Raw genomic sequence first — 25,054 nt, forward strand, 5'->3', positions numbered from 1 at the left:
CGAGATACAACTATTTGAAAATCTGGAATCTGAGGGAAAAAATCTAAATATTGAGAAAATCGCCTTTAAAGTTGTCCAAATGAAGTTATTAGCCATGCATATTGCTAATAAAAAATTAAGTTTTAATATATTTACAGTAGGACATTTACAAAATATCTTCATGGAACATGATCTTTACTTAATATCCTAATGATTTTTGGCATAAAAGAAAAATCTATAATTTTGACCCATACAATGTATTTTTGGCTATTGCTACAAATATACCCCAGCGACTTAAGACTGGTTTTGTGGTCCAGGGTCACATATACACACACACACACACACACATATATATATATATATATATATCCCATATACACACGTATGTTGATATATGTAAATGATGAAATGCTGTCAAGAGTTTTTCATTCCTAGATAAAAAAAAGTGGCTTTTCCCATCTTGACATCACATGTAGTTTCATGAGGTTACACAGTGACTTCAGTGCAGTTTGGTTGGACCACCAAAGCTGGATAAATATCCAGCTGATTTTTTCTTTTTCTTTTTTTGGACAGTGGAGTGACAAACAATGAATTGTTTGAAAGTCATTTAAAATGCTGCTCAAACATCAGCAAGTTTCTTCAGAGGGCCTCTTTTGATCTCAGCATGATTTAGCCACACTCCTCAGCTGCTAAGACCAAACCTCACCACGAGTTTCTGATGTTTATATAAGGCAGTGCCCCTCCATTTACTCTCTAATGAGCTTCTAATCATTTGCACCTGCGCAACAGTGCACCTGAGTTTCATTTTAGGCATTTGCTGCATGTAGAAATTGCATTTCTGTTTATTTAAATAGTACAAATGACTGCAAAACCTTACTCAAACTTATATGACCTAACCCGATTCTTCTATTTGATTCTGATCCAGCTGAGAATACAGCAGTGAGACTGTGCCACAGGGCTGGATGTTAACACTGCCCCACATGTGCTAACAAACAGAAATACACAAACACACACACACATATTATTATAGACTGATACAAATAACAAATATCCATTACAGTAACATGCTGTTATAGATGTTGCTGATATATACTGTATTTGTAATACCATCATCCTTTGGAGACTGTAAGAAGAGACAAACAACATCACTGCTGTAACTTGAGCTCACTAACCGTGTCTGAAGAAACTGAGCATAATGCTAGCATAAAGATGATCTCCATATCAGCTTTTTGCCTCAATTTGCAAATTTGATCATCCGCTCCGCTGCAAAAATAAATGAAATGAATAAATAAATACATAATTACGTAAATGAATAATGTTATTATTAAAAATAAAATCATTTTCTTATTATTTGTCTTGTTTTAAATTTCTTTTACATTTCTTATATATATATATATATATATATATTATTACTTTGTATTATTTATAAAAATTCAAATGTGTAATTGCTTGGAAAAAAAAAAGCACATTTTGTCCACCCAAGTAAAAATGTATTTATTTGTTTGATAGTTTGAATAATTATTTAGGAACATTTTGTACAGATCAAATGTATGGCTCCAAATCCATGATATATATATATATTTACTTTATGATAAACAAAAAAACACTATTTATTCAAACTACAAGTAATATCTTTGTAGAAAAATGTTTTTCAAAATCTATGAAAACAGCATGAATACTAGCCACTTTCATTTTAAATGAGATTTTTGCTTTTTATCATCTCAGACATCTTTATTTGTCACTGAAGAATACATTTTAAAATGAAAAAAACAGCATGAGACACCTTGGTTATTGTGTTCGGTGAACATATTCTCAGGCGAAATGAAGATAGCCTACTGATGATGTCGTCTGTCCTCGGTAACGCAGATGACTTTTAGTGATGATGTCAAAGACATGCTCAAGCACATAATGATTTAATTAGAATCCCCCACAGAAAGAGTAGTATGCAGTCAGTGCTTTTTAAATAACAAATTTGAGCCCAAAACCAGATTCAAGAAGTGATCTGTTGTCTTCCACACACACACACACACACACACACACACACTGAAACACACTTACTCTAAGCCAGATGGCTCAGGGTACAAAAATCAATTAGATCTCCACCTCAGGAGCAGAGGGAATTCATCCCGGCCGACCCCAGCAGCCCCTCCTCGGGCCTGAGTACAGGAGGACTGAGGCTCCCCTTCTGCCTCATCACCTCAGCTCTAATCTACTTCTCTCCGCTGCATACACACACTAACTTCATTAGACGAGCGAGGGGAGGAGGGAGAGGTAGAAATAGGGCACGGTGAATATCTTGAACTGCATGAATCACCAGAGCTCCTCTAAACATAACTGAATTGCCAGAGCATACTTGAGAGAGGGAGAGAGAAGAAGAGAGCTGTAAGGAACATCAAAATGGATTTATTTTGCATTGGCAACTCTTGCCATTGCCAGCTCTGCTTTGGAGGAGAGGAGCAGAAAAAGAGGGAAGAGAACGTGTAGGTGGATTCTGGGAGAAGGATAATGTGCAATCAAAAGAAATAAGCTGACAGCAAGAATTAAGACTGTGGAAGAGCCAAAACATGATCTTCATTACACCCTAGTGTTCACGTTACAACATTACAACGGGATGAATTCATGGCCGCAGTGTTCACCTGACAAGAACTTATGAAGCTTAATGAACAATCAGGCTAATCGTGTACAAAGTATAAGCATGAGCTAACCCAGAGGTTTAATCATAATCATTTACTCACTCTGATTCAGTTCCATATGACAATTCTTGCATGGTCTTGGCCAAGAAATTACATTGAATAGTACATAAATTCACTGTGAATGTGGTCGGTGCGATTTATTTGCTACAATATAAGTCTTCTAAAGTCATGCGATAGCTTAGTGTGACGATCAGACCTAAATTTATTATTTTCTCCTCAAGTGAGCTATAAAAAGCTTCAAGTCATTAAGTTTAACAAATCAATCCGATTTGTAAAATGTACTCCTCTTTTGTAAACCGGTTAAACAGATTCACTGAAAAAAAAAAAAAAAACACGACTCCAAAGAATAATTATTTCAGGAATCGGACTTCGCTTCTTCTTTCGTGAAGACAGGGCGGATGTGAAGATCATCAGTTCCTCCATCGTATAGATTCAGAGCACTTGGAATACACTATGATACTTTTAAAGTCATTTCAGAAATTGTAACAACAGTCAGTCCCCCATTTTGTATTTGTTTCGAGAAGGTTTTTTTTTTCACATTCAAACTTCAAAAGAACATTGCAGGCTAACATTTGTGAAAATATAAGTCCTTACAGAGAGTTATTAATTGACTACAACAGAGAACCAGCAACAAAAATGATAGAAAAAAGTATAAACAAATAAAAAATAAAATATTTGTTAACCATTGTGATTTTGTTTAAAGGCTTTGTTCACCCAAAAATTCAAATTCTGGCGTCATTTACTCACCCCCAATTTGTTCCAAACCAGTTTCTTTCTCCCGTTGAACATAAGATATTGTAACCAAACAGTTACTGGTATAGCCACTGACTTCCATAGTATAGATTTTAAAAAAAGTATTTATTTATTTATTTTATGAAAGTCAATAGCTAACAGCAACTGTTTGGTTGCACATTCTTCAAAATATCTTATTTTGTATTCAGCAGAAGAAGAAAAACTAGTTTGGAACAACATGAGGGTGAGTAAATGATGACCATTTAAAATTTTGGGTGATATCCTTTTTTTTCCAACAACATGAAGGTGATTAAATACCTGCATGCATTTGAGACAAGACTGTCTGAATAAACACGTCCCCTTCAATGTCAAGGATGGTTACGGCCCTGTTTAAGCATAAAAATTCCAAAGGGAAATGATGCATGTAAGAGTAGGCAACAACCTAATTGATTTTTAACATTACATGCCTGTATCTCTGAAACTGCTGTGTTATCTTCTCAGCAAAACTGCACGGTGAAGAGGCTGCTGCACCTCAGATCATAAATCGTCAAGAGCAAGGTGTGAAGAGTGTGTGAGTTCTTGTTAGGGAAAGTGTGTGAGGTAAACTCACGGGAGCAGCAGTCAAACACCAGTGTGAACACCCCTCATTTATCACGCACACACACATCAAGCCTATGATTTCATAGACCTTAATTAAAAAGCACACAGCACTATTTATAAGTGTGATCATCACTTAGTAGCACTAATAAGGACGTTAGTTGAAGAAACACATATTATTAAGCCTTAGGAGTAGCGGGGGCTCTGCTAGTAGGCACACATGCTAATAAGCTGCTGACGGGTCTAACACCACTCCACGGGCCTGAACAGGATTAATCAGCCTGTAAAAGAAACCCACCACACGGCTGCCTGCAAGGACACCGAGGCTAAATCAGCAGTTGGAGACAAACTAATTAACGGGTAGAGAGAGACCGAATCACTAGAGACTAGTGAAGAGGGGCATTGCTTTTAAATTACTGTCAGTCTTACTCACAAGATGCCTGGCTTTAAAGGGTTTCGCTGTCTTTACTCAGGGTGTGTTTGAGCTGATGTATGTGAAATTTTAAAGCTGTAGTGCTCTTTGCTTCTCATTAAACTTTCTAATTCAACTCCTGTCTACACTTGTCTTCTTTTAAGACATGCCTGTCCTATTAAAAATGCCGTGAATATAGAAATGTGAGTCATTTGTATCCTTCATATAGGCCTACATGTTTCCTCTCAGAAAACTGGAACAAAACTGCCACTGGGGCGGTGCCCTTTCAAAAGGTACAAATACAGTATGTACACTTTAGGCACTAATATGAACTTATTCAAATATTAATATGTGTTTTGAAGTACTAATATGTAATTTATAGTACTAATATGTACCATTTAGGAGTAAATAAGGTACAAAAATGCAACTGGGGCGGTACCATTGAAAAAGGTACACCTTGATTACCCCTAAAGAGTGTACAGGTGCATCTCAATAAATTAGAATGTCGTGGAAAAGTTCATTTCAGTAATTCAACTCAAATTGTGAAACTCGTGTATTAAATAAATTCAATGCACACAGACACATTCTAATTTATTGAGATGCACCTGTATATTAGTACCTTAAAATATATTAGTACATAATTTGTACATTTTAGTACCTTTTGAAAAGGCACTGCCCCAGTGACAACTTTTGTACCTTTTTTTCTGAGAGTGTACCACCCCAGTGGCAGCTTTGTACCTTTTTTTGGAGGAGTGCATGTGTAAAGCTTTACTTGTGCTGCTGTGAAAATTTTTCTAAAAACATCAGAAAACTTTCTGATATTTATTTGATATTTACTATTTATTTTATAAATAATTAGTTAAATAAATAAGTATATAAATACCTTTAAATAATATTTAAAATTCTTTTATTTGTCTTTTTAATGCCTTTTAGCAAATATGCACATTTTTTATGTGAACAAAAGTATAGAAATAAAAGCTAGCATTTTGCTGTTTTCTTATTACTTTTTATTTTATTTGACATTTATTCAAATACTTTTTAATAGTTGTGCATTAACCCTTTTGTGCTCTTTCCAATGTTAAAGTAATAAACTAAAATCTCTTTTTATGATTTTGTTTAGTAAACAGTTGATAATTGATATTTGCGGGAATATCGGTGTTAAATTTTCTAAGGAGCACTGTGTTGTTTTCAAGACTTCAAGAATGTCAAATTTAATAGTTTTGTTACTTTTAAGGCATAATTTCCCAAAGCAATAATTTATCTACGGACGGCACAGTGCATATGTGAACACTTAAATATTATGTGTCGGACAGAATTTTTTAAATCTTGCAAAAAAGGAACTTCTTGTCTGGCACTCTGGAAGAGGAGCCAGTTTTGTATAATGACCCATATTTGCATATTGGCACACACACTCTATAAAACTCCAGGCAGGGTTCTTCAGGTGTTCTCTGCTGCAAAATTTACAAGCTCTTAATGCTGGGTCAGATGATGGAGTACGGATAAACCAACCAGGCTTCACCCAGGATGAGTAAATGGACAAGCAGAGGGGTCCATTATCTGTCAGGCTCGTATGATACAGCAGCTCCATATTTACGGCCTACTTAATGGGGTTGATTGTATTAGTGCACGAGAAGAGGGAACGGCCCTATTGCAGACAGTATTTCCAGCTTTGTGCAATTACCTTATGTAAATCCCGCAAGCAGGCGTCTTTTTAAAATGCATTGAATTTCCCAATGCAAAACCATCAAGTCCAACCATGCGAACTTCATTAATACCAAAGCATAGGCAGATAACATTTGAAGTACTCCTATGATTACTTTAGCCAATGCCTGTGTGCATTTGGGGTTTATTTTAAAGGATACTTGAGATGGTATTTGCAAAGACTCGGTAAATGGAGCATTTAAGCACAGGAGCCTCAGGAGTGTCTCAAGTGAGGAATAAGCACAACTTTACATGAAAGTACCATCAATATTTACACAATTGCCTTATAAAAGCCAATTAGGGAGAGGAAATGGATTTCAACATAATGTTTGCCATCTCCGTGCAATAGTTGCATTAATGGTCAATTATTTCGCACAAGAGGTATCTTGAACCCTGATAATATCACTTAAAGCTTAAAGTAACAGCAGACGGATGCTTATCAGCTGCTAGGACATTCCTATAAATGTCATTCAGACTGCATGCATACAGATATACAGCCCACAAAAACAGTTAAACAGTATAAAAGTAGTTACCCTGTCAAATAAAATGATTTAATCTGCCCTCCTCATACATGCAAATTAAGTTGTGTTGCTGTCAAAGTCGCGAGATTTGGCTTATTTCTTCTTTTCCTCTTGATCTGATAGATTCATTCAGCAGAGTTGAACTTACAGCACTTTTTTATTCATATCGGAGCGGTTGCACAGAGCAGCAAATGCGTGAAATGTGTGTGTGTGTTTTTTTTTTAATGAACACGATTACTCAGTTTAGTTGGGGCTCCAAAACGCAGATATGAAAATGGATCCCTGAAGAAGCAAACTCAATTATCGTTTATGAAAGTCTTCAGTCATATATGTTTTAGGCACACAAACATGTTCTTGGTCAGAGTCTGTCACTGTCACCGAGCAAGATGCAACACAAAAGGATAGACATATAGAGGAAAAGAGAAGAGTCAAAGTCATGAATGTTTTATGGGTCATAATGGCTTGCTCAAATTTCCTCACCACACTTAGGCCTCCACGGACACACAAGACCAGGGCTTTTCCTGGCACCTCTGCCCCACAGACACACAGCAGCATATGGTGTGCAATTCAGACACCTCTGGGGCCCCGGCTGCAGCAGAGTGTGGTCAGAGCTATGAATTATGGATATGAGCTAATTGTTTTCTCATTTGGAAAGTCTTGCTCTTTTTAGCCTGTACAGCTCATGGTTTCAAGCAGGTGTTTGATTTGATCTCCACCCAGTCACTATTCTGTCATTTTCCATGTCACTTTTTCATAGATTCCTGTCTAGAAAAACAGAGTGAGTTATATAAAGCTAACCTAACACCATAAATTTAAGCTTTAAGGAAATTAATATTTTGGTAAGGGGTGTTTTGAATTCAACTAATTACTACAGCGTTTTAATAAAGCTCCTGAATAAATGTTTAAAAATACAGAAAAGTGCTATACAATCTGCTCTGCTCAAATAAACTAGGGTGACCATACGTGCCATTTTCCCAGGACGCGTCCTGGCCAGGATTTGTTTTGGCTTTGTTTTCCTGTTTTCATGCTTGCTGAAGGTAATGATCGAAAAGTAGTTTGACCAATAACATGCAAGCATTGTACATAATGGACCAATCATGGCGTGTGAGAAGGTGGGATCTACTTCGTCAAAGCGATGCAATTACGCGTACATATTAGGTGTGTTCGACTTAAAAGCAGTGCGGCTCAGACCGATCAGTGTTTGACATCAAAGTACCTCGAGAGCGTTTCGAAAGCATAACCGTCTGTATGGTATTTTGATGTCATACACCGATCGGTCTGCACACGCAAACAAAGCCAAAACCTAGATATTTTAGGCAATATAGAAATCCTGGCCAGGACGCGTCCTGGAAAAATAAAAATAAACAGGATTTATTTATTTTTTTATTTTAAATCACTGTAATAAAAGGAAGGAAACGGTTGATAGTTCCCTGCGTCATTCCATATTATCAGCTCCTGTAATATGAACAATGAAAATAAACACTAGACTAATAACTCGAGCATTATCACTTTAATATTATCCATGAGTTTTTGTCTTTTTAATTAGGATTAGACGTCAATTTCAGAAACAGCAGTTAGTCTGAAAATTACATTCAAAATGTGCAGTTCACAATGTGTGATGACATCTCCCCCGTTCCATCAATATGCATTTCCTTCAAAATTAGATTTTTTCACTTGTTACTGACACACAACTTCAAGCCATCACACTTCATTATTGTTTTTTTTTTTTGTACAACAGGTTCAAGTTCTTGTTAAAGTATTCTGTACATTTGTTTTCAGAAATTTGTTAAAAACGAGACAGAGAAGGCGTTTACCATGCGTACCTTCAGTTAACACTAACTGCAGCACTATTTCCAGTACCATCCTGTCAATTTGTTATCAAGCTCCTTTCCATCCAGAGCCAGAGCAGGAAACAGGAGATGAATATTTTGTATTGATCTGAAACCGTGTAAGGCCTAAATGCCGATCTAAGCAGCTCCCCTTTCTTTTTCCAGTAAGCCTAGAGAGATACAAGGGCGAGAGATGAGATCTCTGACTGTTTTTGAGAGCTCTTGCTTTTAAACACAACACACTGGGTTCACATCTGGTTCTCTGCATACTGTTACACAATTCAGCACAACACAGTCCATTTATTCCAAGGAAACGACACAGGTTTGACCTCAAACACGTGAAAGTCCTGATATTTCATTGAAGGGAGGGTCTTTTCATTAAAAGGGAGTTTTTCTATTGGATGACACAACTGTGTGACGAGCATGTCTGTTATCCAGTAGCATGAGGCGCACGACTTTTCCAGTAAACTTTAGGGAGGTGTGGATGGAGGGCAAACATGGGTGGATATGGAAAAAACAAGAGTTTTTCCAATTTGAAACAGGATTCCTGTCCTAATACTGATTATTAATCATTGTCCAATTAAATCGACCCCATTATCCGTAGGTCAGTATTCATTGTCAAATAATACTGTCTCCTAATACAGTGCACTTTCAGCTTATTCCACAGGAAAAAATGAAGAAAACAAAAACTCTGAGCCCCGCGAGAGCCCAGATACAAGTCAGTTAAGTGTCTGAATAAATCAATCACACTCAATCTGGTGAGACTTGAAAGTGTCCGCTCAGTCAGTTTTCATTCTAGTCTTCAGTACTGGCTAAGATAAAGTCCATTCCAGTGTCCAACTTAGGAAAATATTCCCATTTCTCAAAAAAAAAAAAAAGAGTGCATAATGGAGACTAATAACCATCCATAATTGTCCAAAAGTCAATCCAGCTTATTCTAAACCAAGGAATGACAATCAAATGGAAAAAAAGAAAGAAAAATGTGTATATCCTCAAAACTTCAAAAAATATTAAGTGCATAAAGAATCTTCCTGTATTCATTTTCTTTGCTTATATCCAGTCATATGTCACAGTAAATCCACTCACGTTTGTTTATATACTCCATTAAGCTTGGTCCACAGCAGTGGTGCGTTTTTGTGCGATGGATATGAGATGTTAAACTGGCATTGTGTTCTCTAGATTGATTCTTACTTAGAGATGTTCTACCTGCCAAAAATGTTGTCATACTCTAGAAGAATGAGTTCTACAATCTGGTTCTGATAGACCATATGGACCGCCATATTGCCCGTCTCGATCTCTGGCCGCAGCAGGGTTGGGCCGAACACGATAGCCACGCTCTGGGTAGTCATCCTGTTCACCTCGCCATGATCAATCACTCTGAAAAAGAAAGAGAGAATAAGTGTCTTGTCTATTTCTTCTTGTAAATTGGTTAAAAAAATAACCATCAATCAACAGCAGAGCTCATATTTTGTGAATAAAGAGCTTTCGTTTGTCTGACAAAGAAATAGTGAAAGGTGAATTTGTGGCAGGTAAATGCATTTCTTTTCTTAACCACATGCAAACCAATCTACTCCACATTAAAATGCCAAATCTTCCCAACGCTGGTGATTTTGAATTAGGAAAAATGTTTGGGTATTGTGCTTAAATTACACAAATACAGATGTCTTTTACCCGCAACAGCAAAATGTCAGACCATAATTTTTCTGGAACACTATGCCTCTGTCCTCCATTTTGAGTTACAGTGGACCAAGAGCCATTTAAATGCAAATGGAAGGAAAGGCAAATGTCATTGTGCCTGTTTGATATAGCAATTACGATTGAGACTCAATACCGGTCTGGAATTACATTCAGAATTACACAGTAAGGCACAGTCTCGTACAACAACATGGGCAAAATGATTCACTCTATATGTAGAGTGAAAATAGAGTTTTCATTGTTTATTTCCCACTTCATTTTAACTTGATTTAAAGAAACCAGAAGTAAGAATGCTGTAGGTGTGAGGGTGATGTCCCTAAAAACACATTTGAATTTGTCTTAAAATTATGTGCATGTGCATGCACATAATTTTAAGACAAATTCAAATGTGTCAAAAATATAGTGTCATTCAGATTTACAAAAGATTATAGCAAATCTCTAAGACAGGAAGCAATGGACACTTTGACCACTGTCCTTCATGAGCCTGAGAGCAAAATTAAGGTGAAATACTGTAGAAATGATCAGACCTCACTAGACTGAACAAGACAACTCCCTAAAGAAAGCCCAGAGTGATTAAAGATTCATGTGACTCTCACCTGCCACTGAGGAAGCAGCTTTATAGCTCATGATTATTTTAAGGGTTGGAATGGATGTGATAACAGAGGTACAGTTAACAATTTATGGTTATAAAAAGTTGCTTCATAAACCTAAATCTACAAGAAAAAAAAGTTTTAGTAGGGACTCTTCTATCTCCTTTCAGGTAAATCACACAGTAGTCGTTTTACCAGTCATTGCCTCTTGAATCAAAACAGCCTGATGCCTAAAAAGACCCTAGTAAAAGAAGAAAGCTTATATACACTAATGTTAAAAAATGTATTTTGAAAGAAATTAATGCTCTAATTCAGGAAGGACATATTAGACTGATAAATAGTGACAGTAAATAGATTTATAATATAGATTTCTATTTCAATCAATTTTTTATTTTATTTTAAACTTTCTATTCATCAAACAAAAAAAATGTTTCTTGACCACTAAATCAGCATATTAAAATGATTTATGAAAGATCATGTGACACTGAAGGCTGGAGTAATGTCTGCTAAAACTGCATTACAAGAATAAATTACATTTTAAAATATATTAAATTATATATAGAAAACAGTGATTACTGTTTTTACTGTAAAAGCATCCTTGGTGAGCATAAGAGGCTTCTTTTAAAAAAACTTTAAAAAAAACTCCTAACTTTTGAACAGTAATGCAATTACATAAACAAGTTTTTTTCCATTATTTTTGTAGACATAAATAATAATTGATCAGATATTATAAAACAACTGATCGACAGATATACCAGCCAGTATTGGATATTTAATTATGCATCCTCATATCTTCCATTTTAAAATTTAGATTATATTTGCCATCATCTAAAACGCATTTAAAGTTACTCTTTAAAAACATTAATAATTACTGTTAAATGTAATCTATAGCACATCTCAAATTGATTATCCATTTTTCATAATGTACATTACAATGTTGTGATGCCTAAATTCACTTTAAAATAATTGACTGCACTTTATAGTGTTTTATTTATTCATTTATAAATAAAAATAAAAGAAATAGCATCTAAATGTAGTATTGGCCAACATTTTAATGTCAGTGCAATTTAAGTGGTCATTTTAAATGTCAATCAGTCTCTTCCTGTCTAAATAGATGGGTCTTTGCCAGAAAGAGGACATCGCTTCATACTGACAGTCAACACTAAACAACATCTACTAAAAGAGCCTGGAGCATCAGCAGCATAACAGTTGCGTTCTCCACATCTGCCGTTTCCTGTGAAGCTCCCAAGGTTGATGTCACAGTCAAGAACTGTTTACACAGGCTGTTAACTAATTGAATTACATTCCTACTGCATCGCAATCACAGGCCGCCACGCCTGGATTAACTACAGCACCTCATGCTCACACTGTCCTCCATACAGCCCTTCATGTTGTCTCTCTGTCTCACTGTCTTCTGCTCTCAATAATTCTCAAGACTCTCTTTCTCTCTCTGTGGCTCGTGCATCACACCCAGTGCCAGTGGCAATGCATCAGTAGGATGTGGTGCACATCCTCCCTCCAGACTCTCTCCTGCTCCACGTCTCTCTCTCTCTCTCTCTCATAATGATGTAGTTGGCTAGCCTCCAGGTCTGTCCCAGTAATGGATACAGTGAGATAACTCAATAGAGGCTTGCTGTGCAGAGCACTGACCACACCCTCCTCACCTCTAACAATCACACACACCAGCATGGCCCTAAATCAATAATGAATGATGATGGTTTGGAAAGGAAGGCTTATTAACTCAAAATGACAAATCCATCCTTGCAATAAATGGGCCTGTGCATAATATACTAATGTTCCATTTAAAACAAGGACAGGAGCAATTCCTTACCTTTTCAGGTGTTTGAATAACACTTTCATTGTTTCCTGATTGGGTTTTGGCAACTGTTTGATCAAGTCTTTTATGGATTGGACTCGCTGCTTGTAATCTGAGTGTTCTGAAAAGTAAGCAAAACGAAAAAAGCAGGATTAAGGTATGGTCAGGATGCTACTAATGATCCAAGTCTAGGAACGGGAAGAAAAACTATTCCCAAGTCAAACTGCTCCCTCTTGTGGTTGATGCTTTATTAGTATTCTGGGTGTGTAATAATAAAATCAATGTTCATTCTATTATTAAAAAGAGTATTCAAAGAGCATTTTGTACACTGCAAAAGTTTGGGGTCAATAAGATTATTTTTTTAATTAATGAACACTTTTATCTAGTGATCAAATGTTATAATACATTTCTGTTTCAAATAAATGCTGTTCTTTTGAACTTTTAATCAACACAGTTTCCACAAAAATATTAAGCAGCACAACAATAAAATGTTTCTTGATCACCAAATTAGTATATTAGAACTATTTGTGTGATTTGTCATGTGACTGGAGCAATGGCTGCTGAAAATGTAGTTTTGCCATCACAGGAATAAAACATTAAAATAAAAAACAGTGCTTTTAAATTGTAATAATATTTCAGAATATTATACTTTCAAAATCATAAAAAAACACCTTCCTGACCACAAACTTTAGAACAGCAGAATATCTGATCGTTTGAACAAAGGAGTTCACATAAGCATCACAAACTCCTTTTTGATTAGTGACCAAGAAATGATGAGGAAACTTTCATATTTCATCTTTATTTTACATCATAACATTCCATAGTAAATGTTCAAAAATTGAAAACAGCATTTAAAGGAGACATTTGTTTGTGTATCAATCAAACAAACAGAGAAATAAAGCACTCACTGATGGCTTCGACAAAGTCATTAAAGGATGCGTAAGTGAACAGAGGCTCTGGAAACTCCCGGAAAAACATCTTCAGAGCACCTGTAGTCACGTGGATATCCTCCCATTTATTGTCTTCCAGATTCACCTTTTCATCTGCAGACATATAAACACATCCTTCATACCGATTCAAACCAAAGCTGCTGAGCCACAACATCAGACTGATAACCAACCAATCTGATTGTTTGACCTGTGTTGTTACCTTTCAGGGTAGGAGATGTGCGTGACAGTGTTATTTCAGTATCATTTACAGTATATACTATCATAAAATGTATTAATATTTTGAATTAGCTTTTGTTTTATATTTTCATTTTAGTATATGTTTAAGTGATTTGATGTGTTTTTGTCATTTTAATTAGCTGTTTTAGATATATACGTCTATATATTTTATTATTTACTATTTTATTTCAGTTTTTGTTTTAGTCATTTTAGCACTTTAAGCTTTTCAAGTTTAAATTGTTCCATCTAATATTTAATTTTATTTCAGCTTTATTTTAACAGTAACAAGACTGGTGTGTGAGAACGGTTTGCGCGATTGTATCTTAAAAAAAAAAAAACTATATTCCGAACAAAACAGCTCTTCCCTACCGTGGTTGACCGCAAAGCGCAGTTTCTGTATGACAGCCAGGTTTCCACTGACTCTATACAAGCCATCAACAATCAAGCCTGAGAAACAGATACAGAGAAATGAGACAGTAAGTGAATGTAGACCTAGAATGACAACTCAAAAATGTATTAGTAATCCAACTGATGAAACAAACAGATAAATACCTGTATTCTCCACATGCTCAATGCACATCTTGACAAAATTAGGCACGGAAGTGCCTTCTCTCTGACACAGGGCAGTCAAACTGCAGCCAAACACCTGATCTGAGAACAGACAGAAGGGTTACCAGAGGTGTCTTCTCTTTCCTCTGTATGTAGATCATTCATAAAAGCCCAAAAATCTAATTAAGCTGTATGTGCTTATATCAGTGTATTTTACCTTTTATGTAGCCCTTGTCCCGGACAGCCTGTAATGTTGGTCTCCGTGTGAGGAACTTCTTCAGTTTGACTCTGGTCTTCTTCTGCTCAGACGAATCCAAACTGGAGTTCTTTACTACTGTACAAACACACGTGTGTGTCACCACTCAACAAACCTTGTGTAGCTATGATTTATTTTACAAATGTATGTCTTCTGTACCTCTGTTTTTCTTTGAGTCTCGTGGGTCTTTCTCTTTGTCGTGTTTCTCAGTTCCTGGAGACTCAGGCATATCCTCTTCAATGGCCTCATCAGACTCCCACGCCTACAACACATGCATTATCATTATTACCATTAATAACACCAATGTACCTTTGAACATCTGTGTATGCTGTTTATGCCATAATTCTGTACTGTGGGGTGTGTTGATTTCACTCACATGTGTGTTGATGGTCTCAGAAAGTGCTCTGAACCAGTCATTGATAACACTGTCAATCTCAGACTGGATCAGCAGATCTGTGCCCACTCGTGTCTTCAGCTGCCGGGGTCAAAGTTCAGATCAGGTCAGTGGGAGCATATTAGGCAAGAGTCAGGACAGATTCAGTTACAGTAAGAATATTTGTAGGTAATACAGGAAAACTTATATTGTAAATGGATAGTTGCTATGTTGCTTGGAAATCGTAAACATACTGCAATTATAGTAATTAATTGTATTACAGAACTTTGTGTAATTTCTAATAACTAATCAAAATGATTAAATAACTAATAAATTGGCTATTTGCTAACACAATTGTCTTTTATTGTAATACTGTTGCCATTACATAAAAAGCATGTTTTATCAAAGTGATAGGCCAGTAATGGCTTTGTGATATAGTAATTTTGTTAAAGTTAAGAGTTCTAGACACTGTGATTCAAATTGTGTTTAAAAACACCCGTACTAGTGAAAAAAATCACTGTAACTAACAGCCTCTCATGGATTATTGCTTTATCTTCTACTAATTTACCAGGAAATTGCTCTGTATGCAAAAATGTTCAAACAAAGGGCTATTTCACAGAAAAAAAACGACAATTCTGTCATCATTTACTAACCCTCAAGGTGTTCCAAACCTGTATGACTTTCGTTCTTCTGTTGAGCACAAAAGAAGATTTTTAGTAGCCATTGACTTCCATTGTATGGATAAAATACTGTAGAAGTCAGTGGCTACCATCAACTGTTTGGTTTCCAACATTCTTCAAAATCCCTTCTTTTGTGTTCAGCAAAATAAAGAAACTCATATTTGAGTGTGAGTAAATGATGATAGAATTGTTCTTTTTGGGTGAACTATCCTTTTAAGTGTTTCTAACAATGAGTATTTTAAGAAATTCAAAAGTAAAATCAGCTGACTCTCACCTCAATTACATGTTTCTTGCTGGATTTTTCTTTGGATGCCCACTCAACCGAACCACCTCGCAGGTTCACTGTAAATTCGGGTTTGGACTGGTTGCCTCCAAACTTGAAAAACAAGGTGAATAAACTTGTTTTAAATCCTGTCACCCTCTAAGCAAATCATCAAGAGTTATTTAGGATTCTCTTTAGTCCAGTGCTGTTAAACACAAGCTATAGTGATGGTCCTGGGTCAAAAGCGAGTTACACTGCATTTTAAGTGTCAATTAGTTCTGGGTGCCAAAAGTACAATAATAGGTTAGACAGGAATATTAAATGCACAATGCACACATTTGACTGTTTTATAATTTACGGCCTAGGTTTGCAAAGAGCATTCCCACATTTTGCTTTGCGCAATGCTAAGCTCCATTTTGTATAAAGATGCTTACACATTCAAATAGCATAAACTAAATGAGTCTGAATATGCAGAAATGCATGCCAACAATCTTAAGGTTCTTAGTGCATCCATTTTCATTTACTAAGTCTGGTTATTTGACATCACAAAAGTTTTAAATTCACTCTCTCTTGCTGGAGGAACTAACTTCAAGCACATAGCAGGGGGCGATAAGTGTGGCGCATAGGCAGAAAGTAGGACGTGCACAAATAAAATGGGAGACAAGCTACCCTGCTCAGCTGATCTCAAAACAGATCTGCATCACACAACCAATTATTCATTTATAATTATTTCAATAATGAACTTATAATAAATACCATTCATTTTTAACATTTTAGCCTATTTAAAACCAACTAATGAAGTTTTTCAAATTAAAAATCTGTAATCTAGGCAAAACTGTTCGTGGATCAGCATCAAGGGCACATTCATTCTGTCCAGAGAGGCTGACACATACAGAGGGAGCCCGGCTGCGTCTACAGTGCGTATAGGACACTGCAGGCCGGGGCTTAATCGAAAGCTTCCAGTTACTTAGCAATGAAAGGAGGAGTTCAGGAAAGGAACCATTGCGGCAGTACGACTTTGAAGAGACAGAGAAGAGATGGAAGGAACAGAACAGAAAAGAGAGTGATGATTCATGAAATCACACTCACAACACACATGGGAGATATAAATGAAGGAGAGAGGTACAAATCGGCAAGAGAGCTAATATTAATAGTAATCTGAATGCTACAGTTTTTAGATAAAAGCATGTAGGCCTCTTTTTGTTTATACTTGTTGCCGAGCACTGCATGTGGATGCAGTTTGCATGATACACTCCTGAATAAATGCAGGCAAATTTGAGGTACACTGTGGGGAATCCTGTCAGTATTCAAAGCATGTAAATTGAAATAATGCTGACTAACAGGGTTAAGAGAATAATTCCACATTTGTCCCAGATGAACAGACCAATGTAACCCAGTTTGAATACATACCCAGCTGGTGCCGCTGCCCTGACCCTTTGCAAAAAGTAAAGAGGATCCCTGCAGGACAGTCCAGGTGGAGGCCCAATTCTTCCTGCAGGACAATACAAACAATAGATGCATCTGTGACACTTATTCTAAAGATCAAATGAGAAACTAGACCAGTTTTTTTAATGACCAGCGCTTACATTTTTCACTGCAGCACAAAACATTCATTCTTTGAAGTATAAACAAAGGCCACAACATTTCTTTTAAGAATACATATAGCATAAATATTATCATTTTATTAAAATGCGATTAGTTTATCTATTTCCCCACACCCAATTGCAATATTCAGTGATGCAGTTTTTACCTGACTTTCTTGCCATGTTCAGTAATCTTGGTGACATTGAGAACACCACACTTTTCTGAGGGCTACAGAGAGGAGAAAAATTAGCTTAGTAAGTAAACATTAAAAGGAAAATATATATTACAAAAAAGGAAAAATATGAAATAATTAAGTAAATAAAATATTAATATTGTATATTTATATATTAATATAATGTTTATAGTAGTATGTATTATTATTATTTGCAGTAGCAGTAGTATTTAAATTTGGAAATTTGTATTGCACATTCTGACGATAACATGCATTTAGAAGATAACTAAATGTTAATACATTGAAAAGAGCATGCATAAAATCCCATGGGTTAGTGTGTATACTAACGGTGGAGGGGTGTTTGGGTGAAGAGGGGCAGGAGTCTGATTCAGGAGAGCTGTGTTTGGCATTTACAGACTCCTACACGTCATAAAGCAGAAAAAGTGTGGTGTTAAACATTCAGAATAGAGGGAGTTAGAGGATGAATACAAAAAGTTAGACCCATTCTGAAGGCAGTTACGAATCTCCAAAGAGAAAAAGGCTTATTTATCAGGGTTTGCATGACAGATAATGGTCAAAATCACTGTTATCTCGAGTCTTGCCATGAATGATTTGTAAGAACATGGACAAGAATAAAAAAAAAGAGATGTCAGTTGAGTTAATGAGGAGTTAGTATAAAGCAAGCATACAAATAAGTATCACAACCAGATACATCACATGTAAATGATAAAGTGCAGATCTGAGCAGGTTTTGATCAACGCAAATTTGTTTCCTTGATTCGCTTGAAAACAATTTCAATTCGTGAAGTGAAGAAATCAAGAAGTCTGTAATCACATCTGATTGGTTACAGCATAATGAGGCGACTAACTTCTCTGTACAGTGACAGGCCGAAGCCCCTGGGGAGGCGGTTCACGCTGAACCATCTGCTTTTGAATGGCAGCTGGAATGAAAACCATTGTGCGACACAAGAGCAACATAATGTCAGGCTTGTTTCATTTAGCATCTTTACAGGACCAGCATAAATGACTAACAAGATAAAATACAAACCATATGCACTCACACACACACACGCATGGAAAATGCACAAGATTAAGGACTGTTAAAAGCCTTGTGCTCTCCTAGAGGAAATATATTTGGTCTGTGTTAATCTTCACTGGCATCTGAGTGAAGGAAAAAATGACTGACAGCCTTTTAATCGGCTTTTAGGCTACATGCTGGTTAACAGGATAAACAATAGGATAAAAATAAATAAAAAATTGTTGTATTTTGGTATGTCAGGTTCTCAATTATCCTCTGAGGGTATTTAGATTTACATTTTTTGCATTTTGAGGAAATATACATTGTGTTGAAGGTGTACATTTTTTATCAGTTCAAGCATGATCATTTTGCAGGAAATGAAACCCATGATTTTGGCATTGCTAGCATCCAAAATTAAAATAAATAAATAAATAAAATTTACATTTAAAATTAAAAATAGTTACAATACTATTTATAATATTCATATATATTTTTAAATATGTTCTTATGTTTTATTTTTGTTAAAGGTTAACTGTTTTTACCTGATTTTTTTAATAGTGTGATTTTTGGTGAACTATTGAATCCAATTAGGGTCACTCAATTTGAATTATAACATAAACATAACATAAAACATAAAAAAACATACAACAGATCAAATAGAAAACAGTATTTTAAGTTGTAGTAATATTCGCAATATTACTGTTTTTACTATATTTTGATCAACTAAATCAAGCCTTGGTGAACATGAGACTTCTTCCAAAAACATGTGCTGACCCCAACCTTTTGAATGGTATTGTATGTATTCATATATATTGCACAAAAAAACTGTATTGTGAAGATTATTTTGTGCTCTAGTTGTGCTGTGATTTGTTTGTGTTTAACAACATAGACGCATACCTTGTCACTGATGTCCAGCACATAGGTGCTGTGTCTCCACTTGGTCAGCACAATGGGCTCCTGCTGTTTCCTTTCCAAACTGTGACTCTTAGGAGCTTCTCCAGAGACTGGAGGAGAGAGATTATACTGGGAACAAACAGGAAGAAAAAGAGAGGGAGAAAGTGACAGATTAGTCCAATTAGTGATGCGAGAAACACAAAATATAATGGGCACTAGCAGAGTCACCACAAAAATAACATTCAGAAGATCATGTATACATAATTCTACAGGAAAATGTTTTAAGATAGAAAATAGATTGCTTAAAAAGATCCAATTAGTTTATATATAAAACAAGTATTGGCAGTGATAAAGACACAAAATAGTAAACAAAAGTACCCCTCTCCTCACCGTCCACAGCACCATGTGCGGTCAGATCCCCTCCTCCGAACATAAGCCCACCCAACCCGCTCAGCCCCCCAGAGCACAACATGTGTGTGTGGGTGTGTGTTAGATGGAATGAGAGTGAGAGGATGTGTAATAAAAGAGAAGCGTGTGGTCAGATAAACAGTGTCCAGCAGCGACTGGGGCACTAGAGACACTGATGTCAACTAACTAGATTAGGGAATCAGGGTTACTTTTAGATTTTCCCAGGAATCCTCCTACTGCCCTGGCTAACACCAGTTAATGATCACACATGACCTAAAGACAGAAGAAAGGCTGTCTGGGAATTTCTGAGGAAAAAACTTTAACTTACTTTTGGTAACTCCCATTCTGAGCGGGATCCGTCAGCGCTGTAGTAATACGGCCGCCCTTGTTCGTCCACATGCTTAATCCACTGTCAAACAAGCAAACAAAAAAGATTTGTTACTCTGTGTCTCAATCAAAACAAAAAGAGATTTCTGTATGTAAGCAGCTCCTTCCAGCACCTTCTCATTGGTGAATTCAGATACATAGAGTGTGTGGCCATGTTCATCCAGTTCCTCAGACCAGCCTCTAGGGGGCGATCCGTACTGACTGTCTGACTGACTGGAGTGTGGGCTGGGGCAATTCTCCTCAGAAGACAAATGCTGAAGAAAACAGCAAGACAAGAAAATGAGTAAAAATGGCAGAAAGATAAGAGAAAAACTGCAACTTCAACTGTATGGCATGGCAACAACAACACTAAAGTAAACTGCTTTGGATAAAAAAAATTCAAAATGTGAATGCAAATGTTATTTATTTTAAAATATTATATTTAAAATTATCATTATTATTATTATATATTGTATTATTATTATTATTATTAAAAATAAATGTGTTTTATACAAAACAAATGTATTATTAATATAATTATCAGTAATAAACAATAAAAATGTATTATTTAAAAACAATCAATTTTAATGCACAATTTATTTTTATTATAATTATTATATTTAAAATTTAATTTAATAATGTTTTTTATATTATTTAAAAAATTATATTATATTATTACATCTGAATTACTATTATATATTAATAATACACATATACATACACACACACACACACATATATATATATATATATACATACATTATTTTAATAATACATTGTTAATAAGATTGGTTTTGTAGAATAACCTCATAATTATCGATTATATAGTTTTTGGAGAGCTCATAAAAGCATGAAATGGACCTCAAAAAAGCATGTGGGCACAGAGTCACACTCACATTAGCATTATTACATCAATGCAAAGATGGTATGTTTACAGATGAAATGAGATATATTATTTACATAGCTGACCAACATGGACTTTTCAATGGTCATTTTTCCAGTTGTGTTACCTCCATGTCTCCAGTGTTGGACGTGTCCCCACGAGTGACCCCGTTGTCTCGAGAGCGGGGCGGTTTCCACGTCCTCTCCTGAGTCATGCGGTTGTAGTAGAAGTTTCTTCCACTCGTATCTTTGTGTGTTTCCCAGTCGCCTAAGATATGCAGAGGGGAGGAAGAGGGAACAGGTGGGAGAGACGACCGAGAGATCTTTAGCTCCTGGAGGTTGGTGTAAACGGGGGACTCGGGTCGACCCTGTCCGCTGGGAGATATGCCCTGTAGACAAAACAGAGGAAGAGAGGCAAGACAGGAAAATTATGTAATTTTAACCAGCTAATAAAACTTTATTTTGCCAAGCATTGGAAAAACTCTGACAAAGAGATCCAAGATTCACAGGGAGCCCAAGAAACATCTGCCAATGATTTTATTGAAGCGTTCTCGGTCGAAAACTGGCTGGACTCTAACACTGTTCCTTTAAAACACATTGTAAAAGAGAAGAAAGCATGACGAGAATTCAATAAAGTTAAAAATTAAGCACAGAAATATTTGCATATGTTTTTCCAAGAAAGAGACGCACAGAACGACAGGAGGAGCCAATTAGAAAGAAACTTGAACAGAATCACAGAATGACCATCTGTACTTAATCTGAATGAGTCAATGCTGATATAAATATATAAAAAAATCAAAACAACAAAAGAAAATCCATATATAAATCTGTTTAGACAGATTACACCATTCCTGAAATTTCTGAAATGTCTTGATTTATAAGAAAAGCATGACAAAATGAAACAAAAACTAGACCGGTAAAGATTATTTATAATGTAAGTCTACAGAATAAGACATCATAATTGAAAGAAATATTTTGATTTTATGAACAATGCTAGAAACCGCAAGGTCATGAGTATAACATACTATTAAGGTTGCAAAAGTGTTTGCTAAATTAATACATTGTAATAAATACCAATACAACGGTTCAGTAGTCCAGTAGAAATGTCTGGTTAGTACAAATGAAAGTAAAGAAGCTAGTCAATGAAAAGCTGTTTGAAAGAGTTATTTTAGAAAGGGTCTCTACCTCGTTACTGTTAGACAGACCACGTCCTCGCTACTAAAGGCACTGTTATTTTCGTGTAACCCATTGTGAGCTTCACCATAATGAAAACAAGTCACACAATACAAACGAACACACAAACCAGAGGAAAATTGAGCGACTGAAAACTCATATACAGGAAGAACAGAAATAGAAGCCATTCTCTCACCTGAGCATAACAGAAAATACTGCTCCCAGAACATCAACAAAGCCACCACTGACTGCTTGACTTGAAACGCACTGTAACTGGTAATGTGTCTGTGAATACATACGCTACTATTAAGTAACCTGCCAGGGGGTTCTTAAAACTTGGACGTAACATCTGAGGACCAATCCAACAAAACAATTACCCATTTCTAACCTTTTAAAAATTTGACAATTCCTGTTTTTATGAAAAGGCTTTGGCAAAGACCCGAGTATTTGGAAGAGAGAGAAAGAGGCTTGTTAGGTAATCCATCCTGTCATGCATGGAAACATATGGGACATCCTGTCATACTGAAATAATAAGGTTAATCGTGATAACAGACTCGAAAATATTCCAACATTTTCCAATGTCCTGTGAAAACTGTGTGGCATTGAGCAAAACATTTCAAAATTGAATCCCAACATTTCATTCAGCCAAATACATTTTGACTGGCAGTCAAATAATCATTTATTTGTATAATTATCACTAAACTACACTGCACCAGTCCTAAGTCGTATCACTACATGCTCTTTCAACTTACATAATTAAATGATATCAACTCAGATTAATATTTCATGTCTATCTATCTATCTATCTATCTATCTATCTATCTATCTATCTGTCTGTCCCCGTCTCCCCGACTAAGGATTTTCATAGTCGAATATGACTTTTCGAATCTTGCCGATATTCGACTGATAGTCGAATCATAATTTGGGGGCAAAATACATTACCAAGAGTCAAGTCAGACATTCGACAGTCATAATTACTGACATTAACACACAGGGAAAAGGTGTAATGGATGCCTCGCAGATACAAACGGGGTAAATAATGTTTTATGTTTTGATTAAAAGATAGTTAGCATTAAACGTCAGCGAAACCCTAAGAATTCACAACATTTTTACAATAGTGCTCTCATTATAACGTTATGTATGACATTAGTTATTAAAGGGATAGTTCACCCAAAAATGAAAATTTGATGTTTATCTGCTTACCCCCAGGGCATCCAAGATGTAGGTGACTTTGTTTCTTCAGTAGAACACATTTGATGATTTTTAAGTCCAACCGTTGGAGTCTATCAGTCTTATAATGCATGGCAATGGTAACAAAATTTATGAGAGTAAAAAAAACATGCAGACAAATCCAAATTAAACCCTGCGGCTCGTGACGACACATTGATGTCCTAACACACGAAACGATCGGTTTGTGCCAGAAACCGATTAACTCATCATTTATCTCATATAGAATAGGCTTCGTTATTTATACAACGTAACGTTAATATTATGACTTATAGGCTATCTGCACAAAATGCCCCGAATGCACGAACTCTGCGCGGCTCTGAATGAACTCCTTTTGTGGACGCGTTCTTCACGCAACAACGTGCAGAAACACAGCAACTAAACAAAAAATTCACAGCGTTTTGTTATAATGGTGTTCTCATTATAATGTTATGTATATGACATTCCCAGTCATAGTTATTAATATTCTGCATTGTTGTTTGTCCTTATCGCGCTGCGCGCTGAAGAGATAATCCCCGTAGTACTACAAGCGCTTTACTGCAGCGCTACTCAACCAAATGCATCTTATACGAGATAAGTAATATATACACAATAATATTTTTATTGGTAAGTAATGGCAGTTTGGTTGTGAACATGACCAACTAACTCATACCTTGTTTAAAGAAAGAAAGAAAGAAAGAAAGAAAAGAAAATAAGTATTGCTAAATTTTAAAGAGGTCAGCTGCAGCAAAATGCAGGATTACATTTGCAAGGTTGTTATACATTTATTTTTTATTTTTAAACAAACTCAGAGTGAACAAAATAATAAACGGAATCACAAAATTAAAATTAAAAACAAAAAGTTATATATTAATATAATTTAAAGTAATATAATATAATATAATACAATTTAAAGTATATAATATAATATAAAGCATTTGAAATCAAACATTAAAAATACAGTGGTAAATTTCACCTTCTGAGTCCTGCTTGTCTCTTGTGTTGTAGGTCTTGTTCTTTTCGGTCTAATGGAGATACTGAAACTCTCCAACTCAATATCTGCATACAAACCACAACCCTTGTTTGCATATCCGTCTCTTGCTCTGTTTCAACCACATGTATACTGTATCTACATTTGAACAGCACACTGAGAGAGACTAGCCTACACTGGATTATTTCATAAGAAAGGTGACCCAAAAATATCTCAATGTCTCAATATCGCAGTGATTATAAGTTAATTTCACTCAGTGTATGTACAATGTTCCATACACACACAGAGAAGCACAGAGGAATGTATTCAAATTCATACTCAGCCACATGCCTCCACATGGAAATGTGTAGAGCACACCCAGGAGGAAATGCACAGCATGCACATATACAGTAGCAGCTGTGACTGTCCATGAACTACAGCTCCTATGGCAAAATATGAGATAAAAACAAGGGCCCATCTATCTATCTATCTATCTATCTATCTATCTATCTATCTATCTATCTGTGTGTG

General features: G+C 35.8%; 1 protein-coding gene across 8 annotated transcripts in view; it reads right to left on the bottom strand.

Annotated features, from left to right (window-relative positions):
• Window positions 1-8,149: 8,149 nt before the first annotated feature.
• The window catches only part of LOC107669490 (rho GTPase-activating protein 12-like), a 54,483-nt gene continuing 37,578 nt past the window's right edge, over window positions 8,150-25,054 (bottom strand). For 2 of the 8 annotated variants that reach the window (XM_016461738.1, XM_016461739.1), the window contains exons 3-20: window positions 21,303-21,563; window positions 20,427-20,567; window positions 20,255-20,335; window positions 19,522-19,647; window positions 18,476-18,547; window positions 17,956-18,027; window positions 17,602-17,663; window positions 17,262-17,343; window positions 16,745-16,867; window positions 15,864-15,965; window positions 14,913-15,011; window positions 14,696-14,798; window positions 14,498-14,614; window positions 14,284-14,382; window positions 14,101-14,178; window positions 13,474-13,608; window positions 12,581-12,686; window positions 8,150-9,841 (exon numbers count right to left, since the gene is read on the bottom strand). In XM_016461738.1, the coding sequence (XP_016317224.1) occupies window positions 9,667-9,841; window positions 12,581-12,686; window positions 13,474-13,608; window positions 14,101-14,178; window positions 14,284-14,382; window positions 14,498-14,614; window positions 14,696-14,798; window positions 14,913-15,011; window positions 15,864-15,965; window positions 16,745-16,867; window positions 17,262-17,343; window positions 17,602-17,663; window positions 17,956-18,027; window positions 18,476-18,547; window positions 19,522-19,647; window positions 20,255-20,335; window positions 20,427-20,567; window positions 21,303-21,563 (2,034 nt within the window). In that variant the 3' untranslated portion in view covers window positions 8,150-9,666. The remainder of the gene's footprint in view (window positions 9,842-12,580; window positions 12,687-13,473; window positions 13,609-14,100; window positions 14,179-14,283; window positions 14,383-14,497; window positions 14,615-14,695; window positions 14,799-14,912; window positions 15,012-15,863; window positions 15,966-16,744; window positions 16,868-17,261; window positions 17,344-17,601; window positions 17,664-17,955; window positions 18,028-18,475; window positions 18,548-19,521; window positions 19,648-20,254; window positions 20,336-20,426; window positions 20,568-21,302; window positions 21,564-25,054) is intronic. The other 6 variants (XM_016461740.1, XM_016461741.1, XM_016461742.1 and 3 more) reach the window with 6 other exon arrangements.

Source organism: Sinocyclocheilus anshuiensis, unplaced genomic scaffold, assembly GCF_001515605.1.
Source record: "Sinocyclocheilus anshuiensis isolate Anshui unplaced genomic scaffold, SAMN03320099.WGS_v1.1 scaffold252, whole genome shotgun sequence".
Lineage (NCBI taxonomy): Eukaryota > Metazoa > Chordata > Actinopteri > Cypriniformes > Cyprinidae > Sinocyclocheilus > Sinocyclocheilus anshuiensis.